At 38.2% G+C, this 18,984-nt stretch overlaps 1 protein-coding gene across 9 annotated transcripts in view; it reads left to right on the forward strand.

The window, feature by feature from the left end:
• Positions 1-18,984, forward strand: part of Btrc (beta-transducin repeat containing E3 ubiquitin protein ligase) — a 192,347-nt gene that overhangs the window by 118,694 nt on the left and 54,669 nt on the right. For all 9 annotated transcript variants that reach the window (XM_029569622.1, XM_029569621.1, XM_029569623.1 and 6 more), the window contains one exon: positions 3,416-3,505. In XM_029569622.1, the coding sequence (XP_029425482.1) occupies positions 3,416-3,505 (90 nt within the window). The remainder of the gene's footprint in view (positions 1-3,415; positions 3,506-18,984) is intronic.

Consider the following 18,984-nt stretch of genomic DNA (forward strand, 5'->3'; position numbering starts at 1 on the left):
CTGGAGAGATGGCTCAGCAGTTAACAGCACTGGCTGCTCCCATGTGGCAACTAACCATCTGTAACTCCAGTTCCAGGGGATCCTACACCCTCTTCTGGCCTCCATAGGTGTTATATATATATATGGTACAATTACATGCATGCAAACACAACACTCATACACTTTTTTTTTTTTTTTTTTTTTTTTTTTTTTTGGTCTCCCTGTAGCCCCAGCTGTCCTGGAACTCACTATGTAGACCAGGCTGGCCATGGAGACCAGGCTGGCCTCGAACTCACAGAGATCCACCTGCCTCTGCCTCCCAAGTGCTAGGACTAAAGGCATGCATCACCATGTCTGTCATACACATTTTTTTAAAAAAACTAATTTTGTAATATTGATAGGGAGCTATGTATCTCCATTAATCTATCAATATCTCTCTCCCTCTCCCCCCAACTCCCAGTTTCTACATACACAAATTCACACACTGGTGTCTCACTGTGTTACCTGACTGGGAAGAGCTCAAGCAGTCCTCCCACCTCAGCCTCTCAATTAACTGCAGATGGAAAAAAAAAAAATTAGTTTTTCCACCAGCTTTCTTTACAAATGAGGATAGTTGGCCAAAAGTAAATTTTAAAATTTCTGTGTATTTATACTGATGTAAATAAATAAATAAGTGTGGGAAGATACCACACCTTTCTGCTATAGAAGGATTTCAGTGAATAAAAGTGTAGAAGAAAAGAATAAAATAGCCTTTAGGGGGGCTGGAGAGATGGCTCAGCTGTTAAGAGCACTGGACTGCTCTTGCAAAGGACCCGGGTTTGATTCTCAGCACCCACATCGGCTACAAACCATCCTTAACTCCAGTTCCAGGGGAATCCGACACTCTCTTCTGACCTCTGCGGCATTGCACGACACAGGTGCACTCACATACATGCAGGCAATACACTCATACACATAAAATTTTTAAAAATACAATAAAAAAGTAATAACCTTTAGAACACTACAATAAAAATTACCATAGGCAAAGTCCATCAATATATGCCAGAATTAGCAGGCAAAATTTGAAGTAGAATCTATTTGCTTAATCTCAGTATTTCCTCTGATATACTTAGCAATTCTGAAAGGAGAAAAATAATACATCTACTACAGAGATTTTAATTTAAAATTTTGACCAAATGGGGGCTAGAGAGATTGTTCAGTGGTTAAGGAGGCCATACTGCTCTCCAGAGGACCAAAGTTCAGTTTCTAGTACCCATGTTGGGCAGCTCACAACTGCTTGTATGAAACTCCAGCTCCAGGGAATCAGATATCTACTTCTCTGTGATCACTCTACTCATATGAATAGTGCCCTCCCCCACATACACATGTTTAAAAATAAATAATATAAAAAAAAGTTTCCTGGCCTCAACTTGCCATCCTCCTGCTTCAGCCTCTTTGGGGGTGGGTTTGTAGGTATATCCTACCATACCTGGATCCAAATTAACTTACTTTATGGAATGTTTTGTTGTTGGAACTTTTTGATATTTTGTTGTAGTGCTGGGGATTGAACCTGTGGCCTCATACATGCTAGGTAAGTGAATATACTACCACTGAGCTAAGTCTGCAGTCCCAGTTCCTTAGTTTTGACAAATGTTCTCTATGATAGCATCATAGGGAGAAGCTGGCTTTAGGGAATATAGAAAAGCTATAACTTCTGTAAATCTAGAAATGATCTTAATTTTTTTAAAGATATTTTATTTTTATTTTATGTGTATGCATGTATTGCCTGAGTGTAGGTAAGTGCACCCATGTCGTGCAATGCCCAAGGAGGACAAAAGAGGCTGTCAGAGCCTGTAGAACTGAAGTTAGGACAGTTGTTAGCTGCCATGTGGGTGCTGGGTTCTTCTGCAAGAACAACCAGTGTTCTTAACTGCTGAGCCATCTCTCCAGCCCCAAAATGATCTTAATTTATAAGAGGTTTCAAAAAATTAGCTATGAGATTGTGACTTAACATTTTTTACCTTATTTCCAACACAAATATTTATATTAGTTCTTAAAGACATCAATATCAACTGGAGATATGCTTTAGCAAGTCCTCCAGTGATTTCAAAGCACCTGAAAGTTTGCAGACAATGATCTGTCTTCTCAGTCTCAATGAACTTGAGACTCAAAGAACACTCAGAAGACTGAGGCCAAAGGATTGCTGCAAGTTCAAGGTCATCTTGGAATCATGACACCTGCCAAAAAAAGAGAATACCAAACTGACCACAACAAAAGGCTAAAAAGAAAAAACATTTTTCTAGTATATTGGCCAGTTATTAATAATGCATTTCCTTGACATAAAGACTGTAATATAACCAGTATTTTTAATCTATTTCCCATAGTTCCAATTTTATCCTTATTAGACTACCAGGTATACTTAAGAGCTACTTCCCTCTCTCTCTCTCTCCCTCTCTCTTTCCCTCTCCCTCTCCTTCCTCACTCCCCCTCCTGTCGCTCAATAAGGTCTAATTGTGTATTCCAGGGTGGCCTCAAATTTATTATGTAGAGTTGTCTCAGCCTCCCAAGTGCCAGGATTATGGGAGCATGCCACCACACCTGGCTAATAATTGCTGTTTTAAAAAGAACTTAAGTTCCTAAATTCTGCATTTATTTTATTTTTTATTTGGGATACTATGTAGCCCAGGTTAGCTTCAAATTTGCAGTCCTCCCTCTTTAGCCTCTGTAGTGCTGGGATTATACCATTCCTAGCTAAAGTTTGCATCTTAAAAATGCTATATAGGGGCTAGAGAGATGGCTCATTGTTTAAGAGCAGTGGCTGCTCTTGCAGAGAATCCGGATTCAGTTCCCAGCACCCACATGGTGGCTAACAACTGTCTTAAACTCTAGTTCTAAGGAATCTGACTCCCTCTTCTGACCTCTGAGGTCATTGTACACATGTGATACACTTACATACATGCAGGAAAAACACTCATAAACATAAAAATAAATCCAGGGAGGCAAAGGCAGGTGGATCTCTGTGAGATCCAGGCCAGCCTGGTCTACATAGTGAGTTCATGCCAACTGGGGCTGCAGGGAAACCCTGTCTCAAAAACGACAAAATAAAATTAATAAATCCAAAGAAAATTTTTAAGCTCCTTCACAGTGAAACAAAGGACAAATGGCTCTGAGGGAGCTTTAAAGGGAGCACTATATAACCAATCCTCCATCTTCCATACATACAGTGAATTCACTGCTCCCATACTTGTTCATGGGCGTACATACCATTGGCTTTTATGGACTCTCTCTATACTTTCTCCTCTGTACCTTGATCCATCAGTTCCTGTAAATCTGGAATTTAGAATTAGAATCTATTGTATGTTGGTTTTGAGGTATAGAACAGAAATTGACAGCTATATATGTCAGTATTTCAGTATCTAAAAAAAACTAAATTTTTTCTTGAAAATTATCTTTACAGACTTACAGCAGCTGTGCCAGGCTCTGCTTAACCCAAGAAACAGTATGTCTAGCAAGCACTGCTATGAAGACTGAAAATTGCGTGGCCAAAGTAAGTAATACTGTTCACCAATTGATAAACCACATCATAACAATACTATATCTGCAGGCATCTTTACTCAATATTACGTCTAAAGACTATTACAGCGTTATATATTTAAGAAAAGAATATACACAGACATTTTATACAGAGCTGATTGCAAGTGGGACTGTCTCTTTAGTTGCAGCAAAGTCTTCTGATTATTCCATATTTGTTGCTTGAAACTAGTTATAGATTATCACAGATCAGTAAAATTTGTATACGATAATAAACTTGGCATATGCCTTTACTCCCCACACTTGGCAGGGTAGAGGCAGGCAGATCTCTTGAGAGTCTGAGGCCAACCAAAGCTACATAGTAAGACCATGTTTAAAACAACACAAGACCAAAAAACACCCAACAAGATTTATATAAGATAATGAACAAGGGGCTGGAGAGATGGCACAGCAGTTAAGATCACTGGCTGCTGTTGCAGAGGACCCAGGTTTCGTTCCCAGCACCCACATGGTACTTAACTTGAAACTCTTCCATTTCCAGGGATCCCATCCCTTCTTCTGGCCTCCACAGGCATTTGCACCCACATGGTGCACTTTACATACATACATACATGCAAAACACTCATGCTCATAAAATAAAATTAAAAAAAATAAAAATAAAAAGTTTATTATCTTTTTAAAAAGTTCCTTCATAGTTTTTAAGTGCAAATATAGAATACCTAAAATACGCAGAGAGGGATGACAGTGAAAGGAGTGTGAAATATACTACGGAAAGCCTGTTGTTACCGAGTTTGCTAATGTTAAGAAATGTTGTAGTAGATGATTTTGAGTGGTAAAGTGTATTTAGCTATCCATATGGGCTAGCTCTTTCATAGATAAATGTGTACTATATCTGTAGATACAAAACTATTAAAAATCAGAAATCTGAAGTTTTTTTATGACTCAAGTTTTCTAGATAGATAGGTTTTGTTTGTTGTTGAGTTTTTTTGGTTTTTGTTTTGTTTTGTTTGAGACAGGTCTTCCTGTAGCTCCAGCTGGCCTGGAGCTCACTTATCTCAGGAGTAATATTCATTATGGGCTGTGTTTCTAGACTTTTACTTCGTTTATCTGTGAAAAGAATACTTTATTACCATTTAAGATTTTTTTCAGTTTTACAACTTTCAGTTTTATCTGTTGTCTCATATACTCAGGCCCTTATTTACTGTCATCATTAGAGACAGGACTCTGTCATGTAGTCTCCATCTTTGTTACAAAATTCAAGAATTGTTTTGCTCCTTTTAGGCTACTACAACAAAATACCATAGCCAGGCATGGTGGCGCATGTCTTTAATCCGCGCACTTGGGAGGCAGAGACAGGTGGATCTCTGTGAGTTCAAGGCCAGCCTGGTCTACATAGGGAGAAACAAAAAACAAACAAACAAACAAACAAAAATACCTTAAACCAGATGACTCAGAAACAGCAGTAACTTATTTCTTATAGTTCTAGAGGCTGGGAAGAGCAAGATGCCAGCAGATTGACTTGTCTCCTCGAAGGGTCACGCTGCTCCATAGATTGAACATTCTTGCTATAGTCTCACAATGGATAGGACTAGGACTAGCCATGTTCTGTTTCCTAAAACACATAGAAATCTCTGATCCTATTTTATTATCTGAAAATATATAGCACATAACCATTGGAATTAGTCATGTAAGAAATGCCAGAATTATTTAAAATTATATTTACCAAAGATAAATTCATCAGTTCTATCTTAAATTAGTGTCTGAATTTGCTAGAAAATGTAAGGATTAATATAAATTACACTTAATTTTCCAGCTGCTTTACTTAGTCACAATTAGCAAGTGCTAATTGACTCTGTTTTATATCTAGCATTGATGTGTGGCGAAAGGTATAAATATGTATATGTATATATATATATATATATATGTGTGTGTGTATGTGTTCCTCCTTTTTTGGCCTTGTTGCTCTCACTTTGATCACAAGTGGGTGACTTCTGGCTAAACAAGGCAAAAATCTTAGCATGAGCACAAATCCAAGGACAGGGTGACAATTTTAATGCGTTTCATTGAGAGCTGGCCAAGTGAGCATCTGTTCCTTTGTTTTCCCATACTTGGGTGAGCCAGTATTTCTGAGCTATGTAGTTATGTTGGGGTATGTGTACAGGGTAGGGTGGGTTTGTTTTTTCTTCTCCCACCCTGGGCTTAGGTGGTACACAGTTAGAAATCTTCTGGCCTCTGGCACAGTGGTGTTATTTCTTGCATGTTCTTGGGTGAGGAAATAAATTTGCTCATTGCTGCTCATCAGTCTGTTTCACTTGCTCCCAGACGGTGACCTTCTCATCCCATTTTTGCTTATTTCAACATTCTGACACCTATTTTCTTTCATTGCTCCCTTATATGCTCTAATTTACTAATAATTTCTACAATCTCCAGTTGGAACACAGTCAACTTCCTGCTTCCTTTTATTGACCTGCATTCTGTCTTCTAGTTCATTGCTGCAGATATGAGCCAAGTAATCAAATAAAAATACATAACTAAAAAAAATGTATATTGCAAGAGCCTCCAAAAGCATGGTAATAGTCTAGAGTTTCCCTTTCTTTTTGTTAAACATGTTTTATATCTGTCTCTCTCATGATTTCATCCCATCTCTGTTGGCCTCATTTATTGCTTGACCTTTGGAAGAAATGACTCACCATTATTTTTGTAGGTCTGTAAGCTTTTCTCTATTACTTGTTCTTCACCTTTAGTCCTTAACAATAGTTTCATCTGCTCCATTTATGTGGCTGCAGTGGTTTTTCTTCAAAACTTGGTACAGGTGATATTGATTCAGATCCTGCTCCAGTGTGGCCTGTGTGTCCAACTAACTTCACATGAGAACGGCTGTAATACAGTGATAACTTTTTTTTCCTATAGTTCAAAGAAACTGAATTCTAGTCAGTAATTTTTGTTTGGGTAGAGGTTCTAATTATAGTTTCAGGCTTTTTAATTATTTGAGTTTTAGAGAGGACATTAATTCTTAAAAGCAGACCCCTGTAATATATTTTGCATAACTCTCCTTTGCCACTTACCTTAGTTTTACAATTGTTGTATAAAAGGGGTAACACCCCCATTAGTTCTTCTTAGAATATAAGGAAACACAGCTGCTCCATAAATTGTGCTACCCTAGGTTAACAGTGATCTCTTGAATCTTTAACTTGAATAAAGAGGCTTAAGAAGATATTTAAATATAAAAATGGGGGTGGGGAATCATTTATCAATATAACTTAATCCAGGTAGTATTTGAAGCTTTGAAAGTGAAGTATCTTGTATTTAGTCTGGTTTTTAAAGCTTTTCATGTGTTTCTGGCCCTATAGTTTATGAGATTTGCTTTGGGTACATGGTAAGCTCTATATTTATTGTAGCTTTAAATGGACAGTCATTATTGACTGTCAACTTAGTCTTTAAAATCTATAATCGCATTGTACCTTATTGTCAACCTTCACAATATTTTTGAATTAGGAAAGAAACTGGAAAACTGCAGGACATTAATTTTCTGTTATCTTTTTATTGACTTTATTGAAGTACTACAGAAAATTTTGGTTTTAGATTTTCCCATAATTTACCTTTACAAACCTCCCCCCCAACCTTCCATAAACATGTACAGTTAAAATTGAGTTGTTCAAACACCTCTACTTTGATTTCTAGCCCAGAAAGAAGAAGTTCTCTCTTTGTTTGGCAACAAAATCATTCATTAGTCTTGGGTAGATATTCTATATGTTTATTGTTGTTTGTTATTACTGTTTTTTACTTGAGACTAATAATCTGTTTGAAACTGACTGAGACAGAAAAATGTGATGTTCCTTTCCACTCACTCCAAATTTTGATAGAAGACTTGTTTTATTTATTTCCAAAATTATATCCGCAGGAAACAAGCTGTTTAAATTCAGATTATGCTGAAGCAAAATGGTCCTGGTATGAGAAGCAACGTGCTGTTTTACGAGCACAGAGTCCCTTTTCTCATAACTGATTGATAGTAAATATTTTCCTGAAGAATTATTGCCAACCATGAACAGTGCAACTGTTTCACTTTTTTTCCATGCTACTTGCTGTACCAGCCATTGTCGGTAATTAAGATCTACAATTCACAATGCAGACGTTTGCACTTCCTCTGGGTCTGCGCTATTTATAAGGCATTTCAGCTGTTCCGAGTTTCTTTTGAGTTTTAAACTACATGTTAACAGGCTTCTTTAATACACTGTTCCACAAGTAGCATGTCAGATGATCTGTTCTTCACACAGGCGCTTCTGACAAGTCTCCCCGCTAGCTTTGTGGGGAACCTAGTAAGATTTAACCATATCCTGGGAGCCAGTACGATTGGCCTCCACAATATAACACTTTCATAAATCCAGGAGTGAGTGAAATTCAAAAGTAACATCTTTTCTTTCATCTTTAAACATCCCTATAAATTTAATGGGTTAATTGGCTACAGAAGTTTTGAGAAATACACAATAAAGTGACTTAGTGATGAGAATTTGTATATTTTTCAGATTAAGGATGTGAAAATGCACATCCTCTAGCTGTTCGTGGCTTTTAAGAATACAGACATGGGACACCAAGTGGATCAGCAGATTGACTGCACATTGTTGTATATTCAGCTTCATTAACCATGGTAGACTATAGCACTGATAAGGAACGTATAAACAGAGATCTTTGTGTTAAAATTGGTAACATTCAAATACTTTGACTCCAGAAGAAAATTAATTTTAAAAAAAAGTCGAGACCCATCCAAGACTTGTCATGAATGATGACCTAGACCCAGAGTAACTGTGACTGTGCACAGTCTTGTTGCTGCTGGCACTCATTGTTAAACATACAAGAAAAACAAGAAACTGAAAGCTGTCAACAAAATGTGTTTAAAACTTTGCCTGGAGTTGGGCTCAGCCTGGCTATTTCTAAGCCCGAAGTCTGACTGCATTGATTGTGCACATCAGCCGCCAGCCTCTTACAGAAGAGCAGATCTGTGCAAAAAGGCAGAAAGGACACAGGTTTCAGCACTGGTTCTTTGATGGGCCTTGAATAGACAGAGCTTTTTAATAAAGCTGTTCCCAAGATAGTTTTGTCAAAACCTCAAACTTTCTTCAGTTCTTTTGAACTACAGTGCTTGTGTAAACTTATCTTTCACAGTAAACTCTTTATGAACATTTTTTTTTTTTAGACAACATGGGTCAGCTGTTGGAAACCACTGATCTGACTGAGGCCCTTCAAGATATGAGAAGACCCTATTCACATTTCTGTCTAACCAGGGAGCCAGTAAGATTGAGTTTGTCTTTGTGGATTGATCTAGATCAGCATGAGATGAGCCCAGTCAGTTGTCTTCCACAGTGAAAAAGGAAAGGTTGGAGGTAGGGGTGGGGGGTGAAAGAAGAAAGTTCTTCCTCGAGAATTGACTGCAGTATTGCCTGCTGATGCATGTCGGATCACCCGCACAGAGAGATCACATGGCTTCTCCAAAAGTCAAACGATCAATTCGCCTCGTTTTGGCTCTGTACTTAATGCACAAACAGTACGATCTGCGGGGCTGTAATTGCATTGTTAGGGCCAAGGAACAAGCCTGTGCCTTTTCAGCAGACAGCTGGCAGGGAGAGAGGCATGTTGTTAGGAAAGAGAGAGGCAAGGCAAATAAAATTACTGCTAACGCTCAGAGATCGGCAGGAGTCCTACTTGCCTAATCTTACCGGTGGGAGCAAGCGGCTGTTGTAATCCAATTATAGCAGCATAAGCAATTTGTTAGACACTCCGCATAATGTAACAATTTCCCAATAAACTCTGACTTGTAATAACGTCGGCAAGAGTCCGCATAAATCTGCCCGAATGGTGGGGGCTGGAGCATTCGGCTGGGGGCTTGTAATTGGCGCCATCAGCACGTTTTGCAGAGTGCAGTATGGTGCAGTCTTTTAGTGCAGGAATTTTAAGGAGAAAAGCGTGGCACACGTTTCTTAGAAAAAGAAAAGTGGCCATTAAAGGGGGAGCAGCAAAAAGGACATACTCTTTCCTTCACATTACCTAGGAATCTCAGAAAGCAAACAGGAGGAAGCCATGTTTCCTTCTAATGCTAAAGGGGAGATGGAGGAGAGTGTGGATTAGTTAAATTCCTTTATTTAAAAGGCATCAGTTTCTATTATTTATATTCTGCTTCTCCAGCTCCCTAAAATGCTATTCAGACAGCATTTGGCTAATATTTTAACAAAATGTTCTTAGCCAGGCAAGCCTAGAAGTGCCAAATTTAAATTATTTTCTTTGGAAGTTTAGCATATATTTCATGTGTATGTGTGTGGGTAGGCTCAGGACAATTGTCTTGAAGATTATCTCACTCAATAACAAACCTTTCTATAGAGTTCTGCCTTCTGCTTTAAGGAACCATTAATTAAAAAGGCTTTAAACCTGACTTGTTTGCGTAGCCTGCTTTACTGAGCGGCACAGTTTCTAATTCTAAAATGTATTGTGAGTATCTGTAGCACTAGGATTGCTAATCAAGTTTGTTTAAAAGTTGCACTGTGCCAGGCATGGTGACGCACACCTTTAATCCCAGCACTTGTGAGGCAGAGGCAGGCAGATCTGTGTAAGTTCAAGGCCAGCCTGGTCTACATAGTTCCAGGACAGCTGGGCCTACAGGGAGACCCTTTCTCAAAAAGACCAAAAAAAAAAAAAAAAAATCAAGTTGCACTGTATAAAAATAAAATCTTACTTAGAAATATACCTGCATGGTCTTTATAGAAATAATTCTGATTCTAAGGTAATATTTCTGTTTTGTAAAAATATTGTAGAGCAAATTTAGGCTATGCTTATTTATTGATTGATGCATGTAGTCACAGACTAAGGTTTCTTATACAAGGTAAGAGAAGTGAAGGGTACTTTTTAGATTTGAGTTAATAGTCAGATTTTCATGCTACTGAGTGTTGCCTGCATTTTTATGCCAACCCAACCCTTCATTGCTGCATAATTTCTGTCAAAAGTACGCTTTTGAAATAGGCACAGGATTCTTCAAAATACCCTGTTGCTGTGGGTATTATCACAATAAATATTTACTTTCAGTATAAACATTTCCTTCTATTGAAGCTGCCTTGTTTGACTGAGGCTACATCAATAAACTGCAGTGCTGCTAATAAAGCCACTCAGTGTCTGGGTTTAACTAATGGCTGATTTTCATGACTTTGACAGTGAGCTGTGTGCATTATTTTCTCCTGATATTGTAAAAATAATGAGAGCAAATTAGAACAATCAGTTTACACAGATAGCTCCTGATTGGAGGCGATGGACAATATGGCAGCAGGTAATCCATCTTCAGGCTCCTGTCACATTAACTTCAACAGTGTGAAAAGATCAGGTGGGGTAAGCAGGGATCCTGCCCAATCGGAACACTGAAATTAATGAGAACAGCATTGTTCTGTGATCAACCTTTTAATTAGCAAGACCAGAAACAGAGGGCGTGATGAAGGCAGTGCCACAGAGGCACAGTGCCAGGCACAGTTTCTGAAAGGAGAAGAAAGGAAGCTGCAGTTGTTGCCTTGTCCTGCTGTTTCCACTCCAAACTCCTTTCCCAAGTAATGCCACCAGTACAATCACTGTAGTACTGATCTATGGGCCAGGATTCTATCAGCTCATCTAGGATTTGGATCAGCAGAACTTTCTTTGGTGTTGTACTCTGAGTTTTACATTTTGATTTTTTAAAAAACTGCATAGCCATAGGAATTAAATTCTATAAAGCTCTGCCTTGTCAACCTTCCCCTACCTTATCCCTCCAACGTGGAGGATTTCCTGCCAAGTAATATGAGAATTTTCTCATTTGGAGTATTTTTGTCACTTTGAGTTATTTAAAAGGGGAGAAAAATCCAGGCAGTAAGCTGTGGCGTATTTAAATTGTGTTCCTTTCCTGATTCTGTTTATTAGGAAATTTGCCATTTTGTTTATATATTTCTTGTGCCATTGGCTTCTCAGTGTTGGCCCTGTGTTATTTTAATTTATATGATTGAGAATTGAATATCAATCAAATATGATGTTTATGGAAGGAAGCCGGGGTGGGGGGAATCTATAAACGCAAAGGCCAATTCATTCATTTAAAGCTGTTAGATTAAATCATCTTTATAATAGAAAAATTGTATAGCACAATAGAAGATATTAATGAGCTAAAGATTTTTAACCACATCAGCATATGATTTCTACATCCTTTTGGAAAACTTTAACTTCGGAAAAGTATACAATGGCTTCTTTTAATCTTTCTCCTTTAAACTTAGTGAATTATTGTAAAAGCAAACAACATACTAAAGGAGATGAGTTCATGTAGTTTTCAAAGATATATAAAATAAATTTTATTCTTTATAGTAACAGTTAACTGGCTTAGGCATTTTTTTAAGAGATTAATACATAAAAGCTCATTATCCAGTACCCAACTGAGCATAGAATTAGTAGGAAAGAGTCTAAAGTATAGTATGAAATATTTAGATTAGGTAGAAGACAGTCTTTTCTCATCATAGTTAACAGGACTTGTTTCATCATATTATAATAGATTATGCCCATCATAATTTGTATAACTCTCTAGGCCTGCAGCTGAAATGTTACACTTACAGAAATGTAAGCCCTAATAATATGCTTCCAGACAAAAAAATAAAACAAAGCCCCCACTTCCTACCTCTCTATTCCCCTAAAAGGACTTGATATTTTATCAGCAGATTTTTAACTGATAGTAAGCTTTCCTTGGAAATGCTTTTAGATTTCTACAAACCAGTATTTTAGGGTCAGTGACATGATATCAATCGTGTCCAAGAGTCTCCAGCATGTACTTTAACCCACTGGTGCTAGTGTGAGGCAGGGGTACTTGTCACCATTCTTTAATGTAGAAAAGAGATTTTTATTCTCAAAGCTACTGTGGATTTTTGTGGCTATTCATGGGTATAAACATTCCCCTTTCTCCTAGTTTGACAGTTTCAGAAGCTGGAGTCATAAGCTCTCCATGAATAAATATGTTCTTAGTCTTATGGTGCAAGAAGATCACTTACAAAACTGGTGAAACCCGAACCCTTCTTTTGAACCTTTCAGTGCCCATGAGCTCAGGATCTATACATGTAAAATTTTATTCTTGTGTTGTGACTTCATCTTGTAAGGCAAATAAAGCTATGAATTTTAATGTCTCTTCAATTCTATGACAAGCTTCTTAAAAAATATTTTCCTTTTTTTCTAAGAGACTGGAGTTCATCTCCCTTATGATCCTGCCAGTATTCCTATTGTTGGGGTTATTTTCCAGAAAGATTTGCCTCTTAAGATCAGTGATAGAGCTCCATGGCATGGTTGTTTTGCTTGTTTTTTAATTGTTCAACTAGTAATTTCAAATGTCCAATTGACTAAATGACCAAAAACCTCCCCTTGATTTCCTAAAAGAGCTAAGTTTCCAAGTCACCTTAAATCATTGGACTTACCTTTGAGAAATTTTCATTAGTCCTTTGGAACTCATTCAGTACATGTTTATGTATGAAACCATTAAATCTGTGAGGCTGTTATAATCCTAAATTTTCTTCTCTCAACCCCCACCCACTGCTACTTTTAGTTTGGGGATATGTTCCTATATAAAGTTGGGATTTGTTTCCTTTTGTGTTGAGACAGGATCTCACTGTGTAGCCCAGGTTAGCCTAGACCTCACAATCCTTCCTCAGCTTCCTAAGTACATGGCATTACCCCCATACCCAGTACCATATAGTCTTCTAAAAAATGTTTTAATTCTTTATTTATATTTGTTATTTATTTGTATGAGTGCTTTGTCTACATGTATGTAAATGTACCCTTGTTGTGCAATGCCCATGGAAGCCAGAAGATGGCACTGGATCCCCTGGAACTGGAGTTACAGGCGGTTGTTAACTGCCATGTAGGTATTGAGAACCAAACTCAGGTCCTCTACAAGAGCAGCCAGTCTGGTTCTTAACTGCTGAGCCATCTTTCCAGCCTCCATATAAAAATTTTTAATTGTTCATTTTGTTTCTTATGTGCTTTTAAATAGAAGGCTTTTTTTTTCCAGTATTAGAGATCAAACCAGGGCATAATCACTGAGCTATATCCCCAGCTCACATATCTTTTTATTATTATTATTATTATTTATTTTTATTTTATATATGAGTGTATTGCCTACATGTGTGTAAGTGCATCCATTTCATGCTCTCGGAGGTCAGAAGAGGGCATTGAATCCCCCAGAACTGGAGTCATGGATGGTTGTTAGCCACCATGATGTGTATGAGTGCATTGCCTGCATGCATGTCAGCGCACCCATGTCATGCGATGCCCTCAGAGGTCAGAAGGGTGCATCAGATCCTTTGGAACTGGAATTACAAATGGTTGTTAGTCACTGTATGGTGCTGGAAACTGAACCTGCATCCTCTGCAAGAGTAGCCAGTGCTCTTAACTGATGAGCCGAGCCATCTCTCCAGCCCCAACATGTCCTTTTTTTAAATTTCAGTTTTGTACTCAAAAGTTTGAGAAAGAAAGGAATACATTAATATATATTGATCCCCTGCATTTCGGTACCATAGTGCTAGCTAAGTGTTAACAGTTTCACTCCTGATGCAAACCTGGTGAGATGAACTGTTACCCGTCCTTGCAGATGAGGAACCTGAAGCTCAGAGGAGTCAAACTTTTCCCATCTTTAAGTTAAAGGTTTGAATTGAGATCTCTCTGGCCTCAAGCCTTTTACTCATCAGAATGCCTTTCAGTCATAGTTTGAGGCCCTGTATATCTCTCCAACCAATCTGCTCCCTCCTCCCCTTTTACATGGCACCTGTAACTTTTCTCCATTTGATTTCTGTAGCACTTTGTTGTTGGTGGTGGTCTTTATTTATTTATTTATTTATTATTTATTTATTTATTTGGTCTTTTTGAGACAGGGTCTCCCTGTAGTCTCAGCTGACCTGAACTCACCATAGAGACCAGGCTGGCCTTGAAGTCAGAGAGATCCGCCTGCCTTTACCTCCCAAGTGCTAGGATTAAAAGCATGTGCCACCACCCCAACTTGCTTTTGACTGAGGAAGTCAGAAGAGGGTGTCAGATCCCCTGGAACTGGAGTTATGGTAACTGCCATGTGGGTGCTGGGAATTGAACCCAGGTCCTCTGCAAGAGCAGCCAGTGCTCTTAACTGCTGAACCGTCTCTCCAGCCCCGTTTTTTGGTTGTTGTTTTTTTTTCAGCCCCAGCTGGCCTGCCTCTGCCTCCCAAGTGCTGGGATTTAAGGGGTAAAGGCATGTGCCACCACGCCCAGCTTCTGTAGCACTTTTGACATCTAACAAAAGTTATTTCCTTGCCTTCTTGCTACCTCCCACCTTTTGCTGCTTATTTACTATCTTTTCAGGCTGAATTGAGAACAAACTATATTCAGAAAGCTTAACTCTCTTCCAAGTTACCTATTCAGTAACTCTATACAACATTAGCTGCTTATTCAGCAATGATTAGTAATCACTTACCTTACAAACATAGTTTATAGATCTTTAGAGGATCTTAGATGACGTCGTGACATATATTACACTGTTCTGCATATAAAATTAGTGAAACAATATTAAACAACTGGCTCAAGGTGGTGACTCATATCTTAGTAATTATTTTAAAAGTTGTTGTGGAGTATGGATCTTGTTCTTTCTCTGTCAGGATTTGAAGTATAAGCATGGATTGTCAGTCCTTTTATATCAAATTATTTTCCCTCTTATACTAGGTTATTAATTTTGACAGTTAAAAAACATTATCTCTTGGGCCAATAAGATGGCTTACCAGGTACAGGTGTTTGCTGCCAAGCCTGATGACCTCAGCTGTATTCCCAGAACCCACATGACAGAAGGAGAGAACCTGACTCCCGAAAGTTGTCCTCTAACCTACACATACAGGCATGGTCTCCACAGGTCTCCACACACATACACACACTATAAATAAATTTAAAATTTTTAAGCCAAGACCAAAAAAAGTGCTGCCCCTTCAAGCTTCAAAATCCAGGTTTTTCTGACTACATTTTAGTAAATATTTTTATCTTCTAGATGCTTTACTGATTGCATAGACATGATAAGGGTATGATAATTTACTTGGACTTTGAAGTCTTCTGTCTCAAAGAGGAGGCTTTGAACAAAGATAAATAGTTCAAATAGAGAGGCCCATGAAAACAGAACAAACATGAGTCCTACTCTTGTGTTAAGTATGTGGGAGGGGGTGCGGGTGGCAGGGGTAGAACTCTCTGGATATTCATTCTCTAGAAAAGAATGAAAAATTTTGAAAGGTAATTGTGACATAAATTTCCTGCACAGAATTATAAAAATAATGTAAGACGAGCTTGCTCACACCAAGAACTATGACTATGACAAACAGGAATGCTAAAATATTTCTAGAAGCTGGAACATAAATTTAATTATATTCTATCCTTCAAATGTCACTTTTAATTTAATCCACATTTCCTGGAAATATCTTAAACTCATAAGAAGTTTAATTATACGAATTTTTTTTTAATGTAGGAGGAAGCCGAAAGGGAAATACAGAAAGAAAACCATGTTTAAAAAGGAATGGTTCCTACAGTGTTAACTATGGAGTCTGTAGCGTGACTCTGTAATGGAATATCATGGCAGGGGGTATAATACTGTAAATAAGATGAATATGCCACTTGTGGATTAATGGGCAACCTAAAGAGTGGTTTTATTTACATCTATGTGTGAGGTGCATTTTCAGTTTATGTATTATCTCTTATTTTGTTATTGAAGTTGTTACAAACTGAACAGTTTAATTAGGGTTTTGTTACAGTTGAGTTTTGGTTTCTTGGTAGAATTAATACAGTGTCATTTTATGTTTTAACTTTGATGGATGAGATAAATATTTTTCTCTTTTTTTTTTTTCCCCCCCTTTGGTCTGTTTGAAACAGGGTCTCCCTGTAGCCTCAGCTGGCCTGGAACTCAATATGTATACCATATGTTCACATACATATACACATATACCATACATACTAAAGGCATGCACCACCACGCCAGGCTTGGGTTTTAGTTCTTTAAAAAGGTATTTTGAGTCGGGCGTAGTGATACATGCCAGGCAGAGGCAGGCAGATCTCTGTGAATTCAAGGCCAGCCTGGTCTACATAGCGAGTTCCAGACCAGCTGGAGCTACAGGGAGACCCTGCCTCAAAAAGACCAAGAGAAAAAAAAGAACTAAAATCTATTGATTGTTGCCATAAATTGAGTACCTTTTTGCAGTGTTATTTATTGAACATTTATAATGCATGACACATTTAACTAAGGTTTTATACTATTTGCATCTCCATTATAAATTTGAACCCAGATCAAGCAACTTTTCCAAAGGCATGCAAGACAGCACAGAGTTTGAATTTAAATTCAGTCTAGCCACATGGTCCTATGCTTTCAACCACTGCTGGTAAATTTTAGTATATAGAAAATTAGGGCAGATGAAGCAAATAGGAGGATTATCTAAAAAGTTGTGGTGGTACCTATTAAACAGCTATTTACTGATAACAGGGGTTAGAAATTGCAGGGATATGTGAATTGGTTGTATAAAATCACCATACAGATACTTTTAAGTTTCTTACCCTCTTGCACTCCAAGTATATTTCTTTTCAGTATTCTATATGAGATGATAAAAATTTTAAAAATCTCAATTAGCAACTACAGAAAACAACTGTTATTTGAACCTTGAAATCTCTTCTTGCTGTTAGGCTTTTCTTTCAGGCTTTGATTGTGTGTAATAAAACTGTTGCTTAATTAATGCCAGGGTTCTGAAGCCTTTGGTTGCCACAAAAGAGAATGAAATGGAGAAACCAAGAGACAGCATCCAATCGCTTTTCTGTCATGTTAATTTAGACCTGTCATTCTTGTTCTAGTTCATGATATACAGCTCCCAACAGACAGCAGGTGAACTGAAAGAGAAGCTGTAGTGAATCCTGTCTTAGGAAAACAGAATTCATGATTGAGGCTCTCAGTAGGTTAATGAATAACTATTTTCAGACAATATTTCACTCCTAGTTTGAACTGCCCTCAGGATGAGTGTGGCCATGTTAAGTGACCAGCAGATATAATGCAACAGCAAACTAAGGTGGCAAATTGGCATCTTGACTTTGTGCAATGTGCAGGAAAGACAGGTGTCTCCTGTATATACTGTCTTGGTGGAGGGGGCTAGTCCATAAGCAGAGCATGAGAAAGGATTCATAGGGACTGCTGATCATCTTTTCAAATGATAAAAATTGAAATGGTAAAAATTTCTTTTACAAATTGCTAATTATGTAATTATGAATATACTACTCTGCCCTCCACACACAAGTACTCTCCTTTCTTCCAAGCCCCAACATCCAGTTTCCTGCCTCTGCCTCCCAAGTGCTGATATTACAGGCTTGTGCCACTGTACCAGCTTTAATTATTGATATATTTGGAAAGGATTCATATGCTTTAAAAAAAGGTTAATGGGGGCTAGGAAGTGAAGACTGGAGTTTGGATTCCCAGGACCCACATGAATGCCAGGTGGGTGTGGGGGAGGGGGCGCATGTAATGCACTAGGAGGCAGGAATGGGTAGCCGACTAGCTATATTAGCTGAATGGACAAGCTCTGGGTTCAAATGAAAGAGCCCTGCCTCAGTGTATAAGATATAAAGTGACCAAGGGGCTGGAGAAATATCTCAGAGGTAAAGAGTACTGGCTTCTCTTGCAGAGGACTTGGATTCAGTTCCCAGCGCCCACACAGTGGCTAACAACCATCTGTAATTCCAGTTCCAGGGATCCAACACCCTATTCTGACCTATGCAGGCATTGCACGATGCAGGTGCACTTATGTACATGCAGGCAATACACTCATAGACGTTAAATAAAAATACTAAAAATATTTTTTAAAAAGATATAAAATGATCAAGAAAGACACCCAATGTCAGTCAATCTCTGGCTTCCACAAGCATGTGCATGAGCACCTGCATACATAGCTGCACCCACCCTCATGTAAACATGAATACACACATGTGCAACACAGACCTAGGGGAAAAAAATAGGGCTGGTGAGATGGTTCACTGGATAAAGGTGCTTTCCACATAGCCAGGTGACCTAGTTCAGTCCCCATGACCGACATAATTTAAGAAGAGAAACAACTTCTTTGGGTGGTCCTCTGACTTCCATACATGTCCACCACCACATACACAAATAAAATAAATGCAAAAAGAATTTTTAGGAAAAATGGCTAATGATTGCTTCATTAGTGTTCAAAAAAATATTTTCTTAATTTTGAAAATGGAAGCTATTAGATAATACCTGTTAGTCTTCCCTAAAATTAATTTACTTTTTTTTTATTTAATTTTTTTGGAGGGGGTCTTTTTGAAACAGGGTTTCCCTCTGGTCCCAGCTGGCCTGGAACTCACCATGTAGACCAGGCTGGCCTCAAACTCACAGAGATCCGTCTGCCTCTGCCTCCCAAGTGCTGGGACTACAGGCATGCAGTACCACACCCTGCATAAATTTACTTTTTTTTTTTT

Source organism: Nannospalax galili, unplaced genomic scaffold (genome assembly GCF_000622305.1).
Source record: "Nannospalax galili isolate Female #2095 unplaced genomic scaffold, S.galili_v1.0 scaffold161, whole genome shotgun sequence".
Taxonomy (NCBI): Eukaryota; Metazoa; Chordata; class Mammalia; order Rodentia; family Spalacidae; genus Nannospalax; species Nannospalax galili.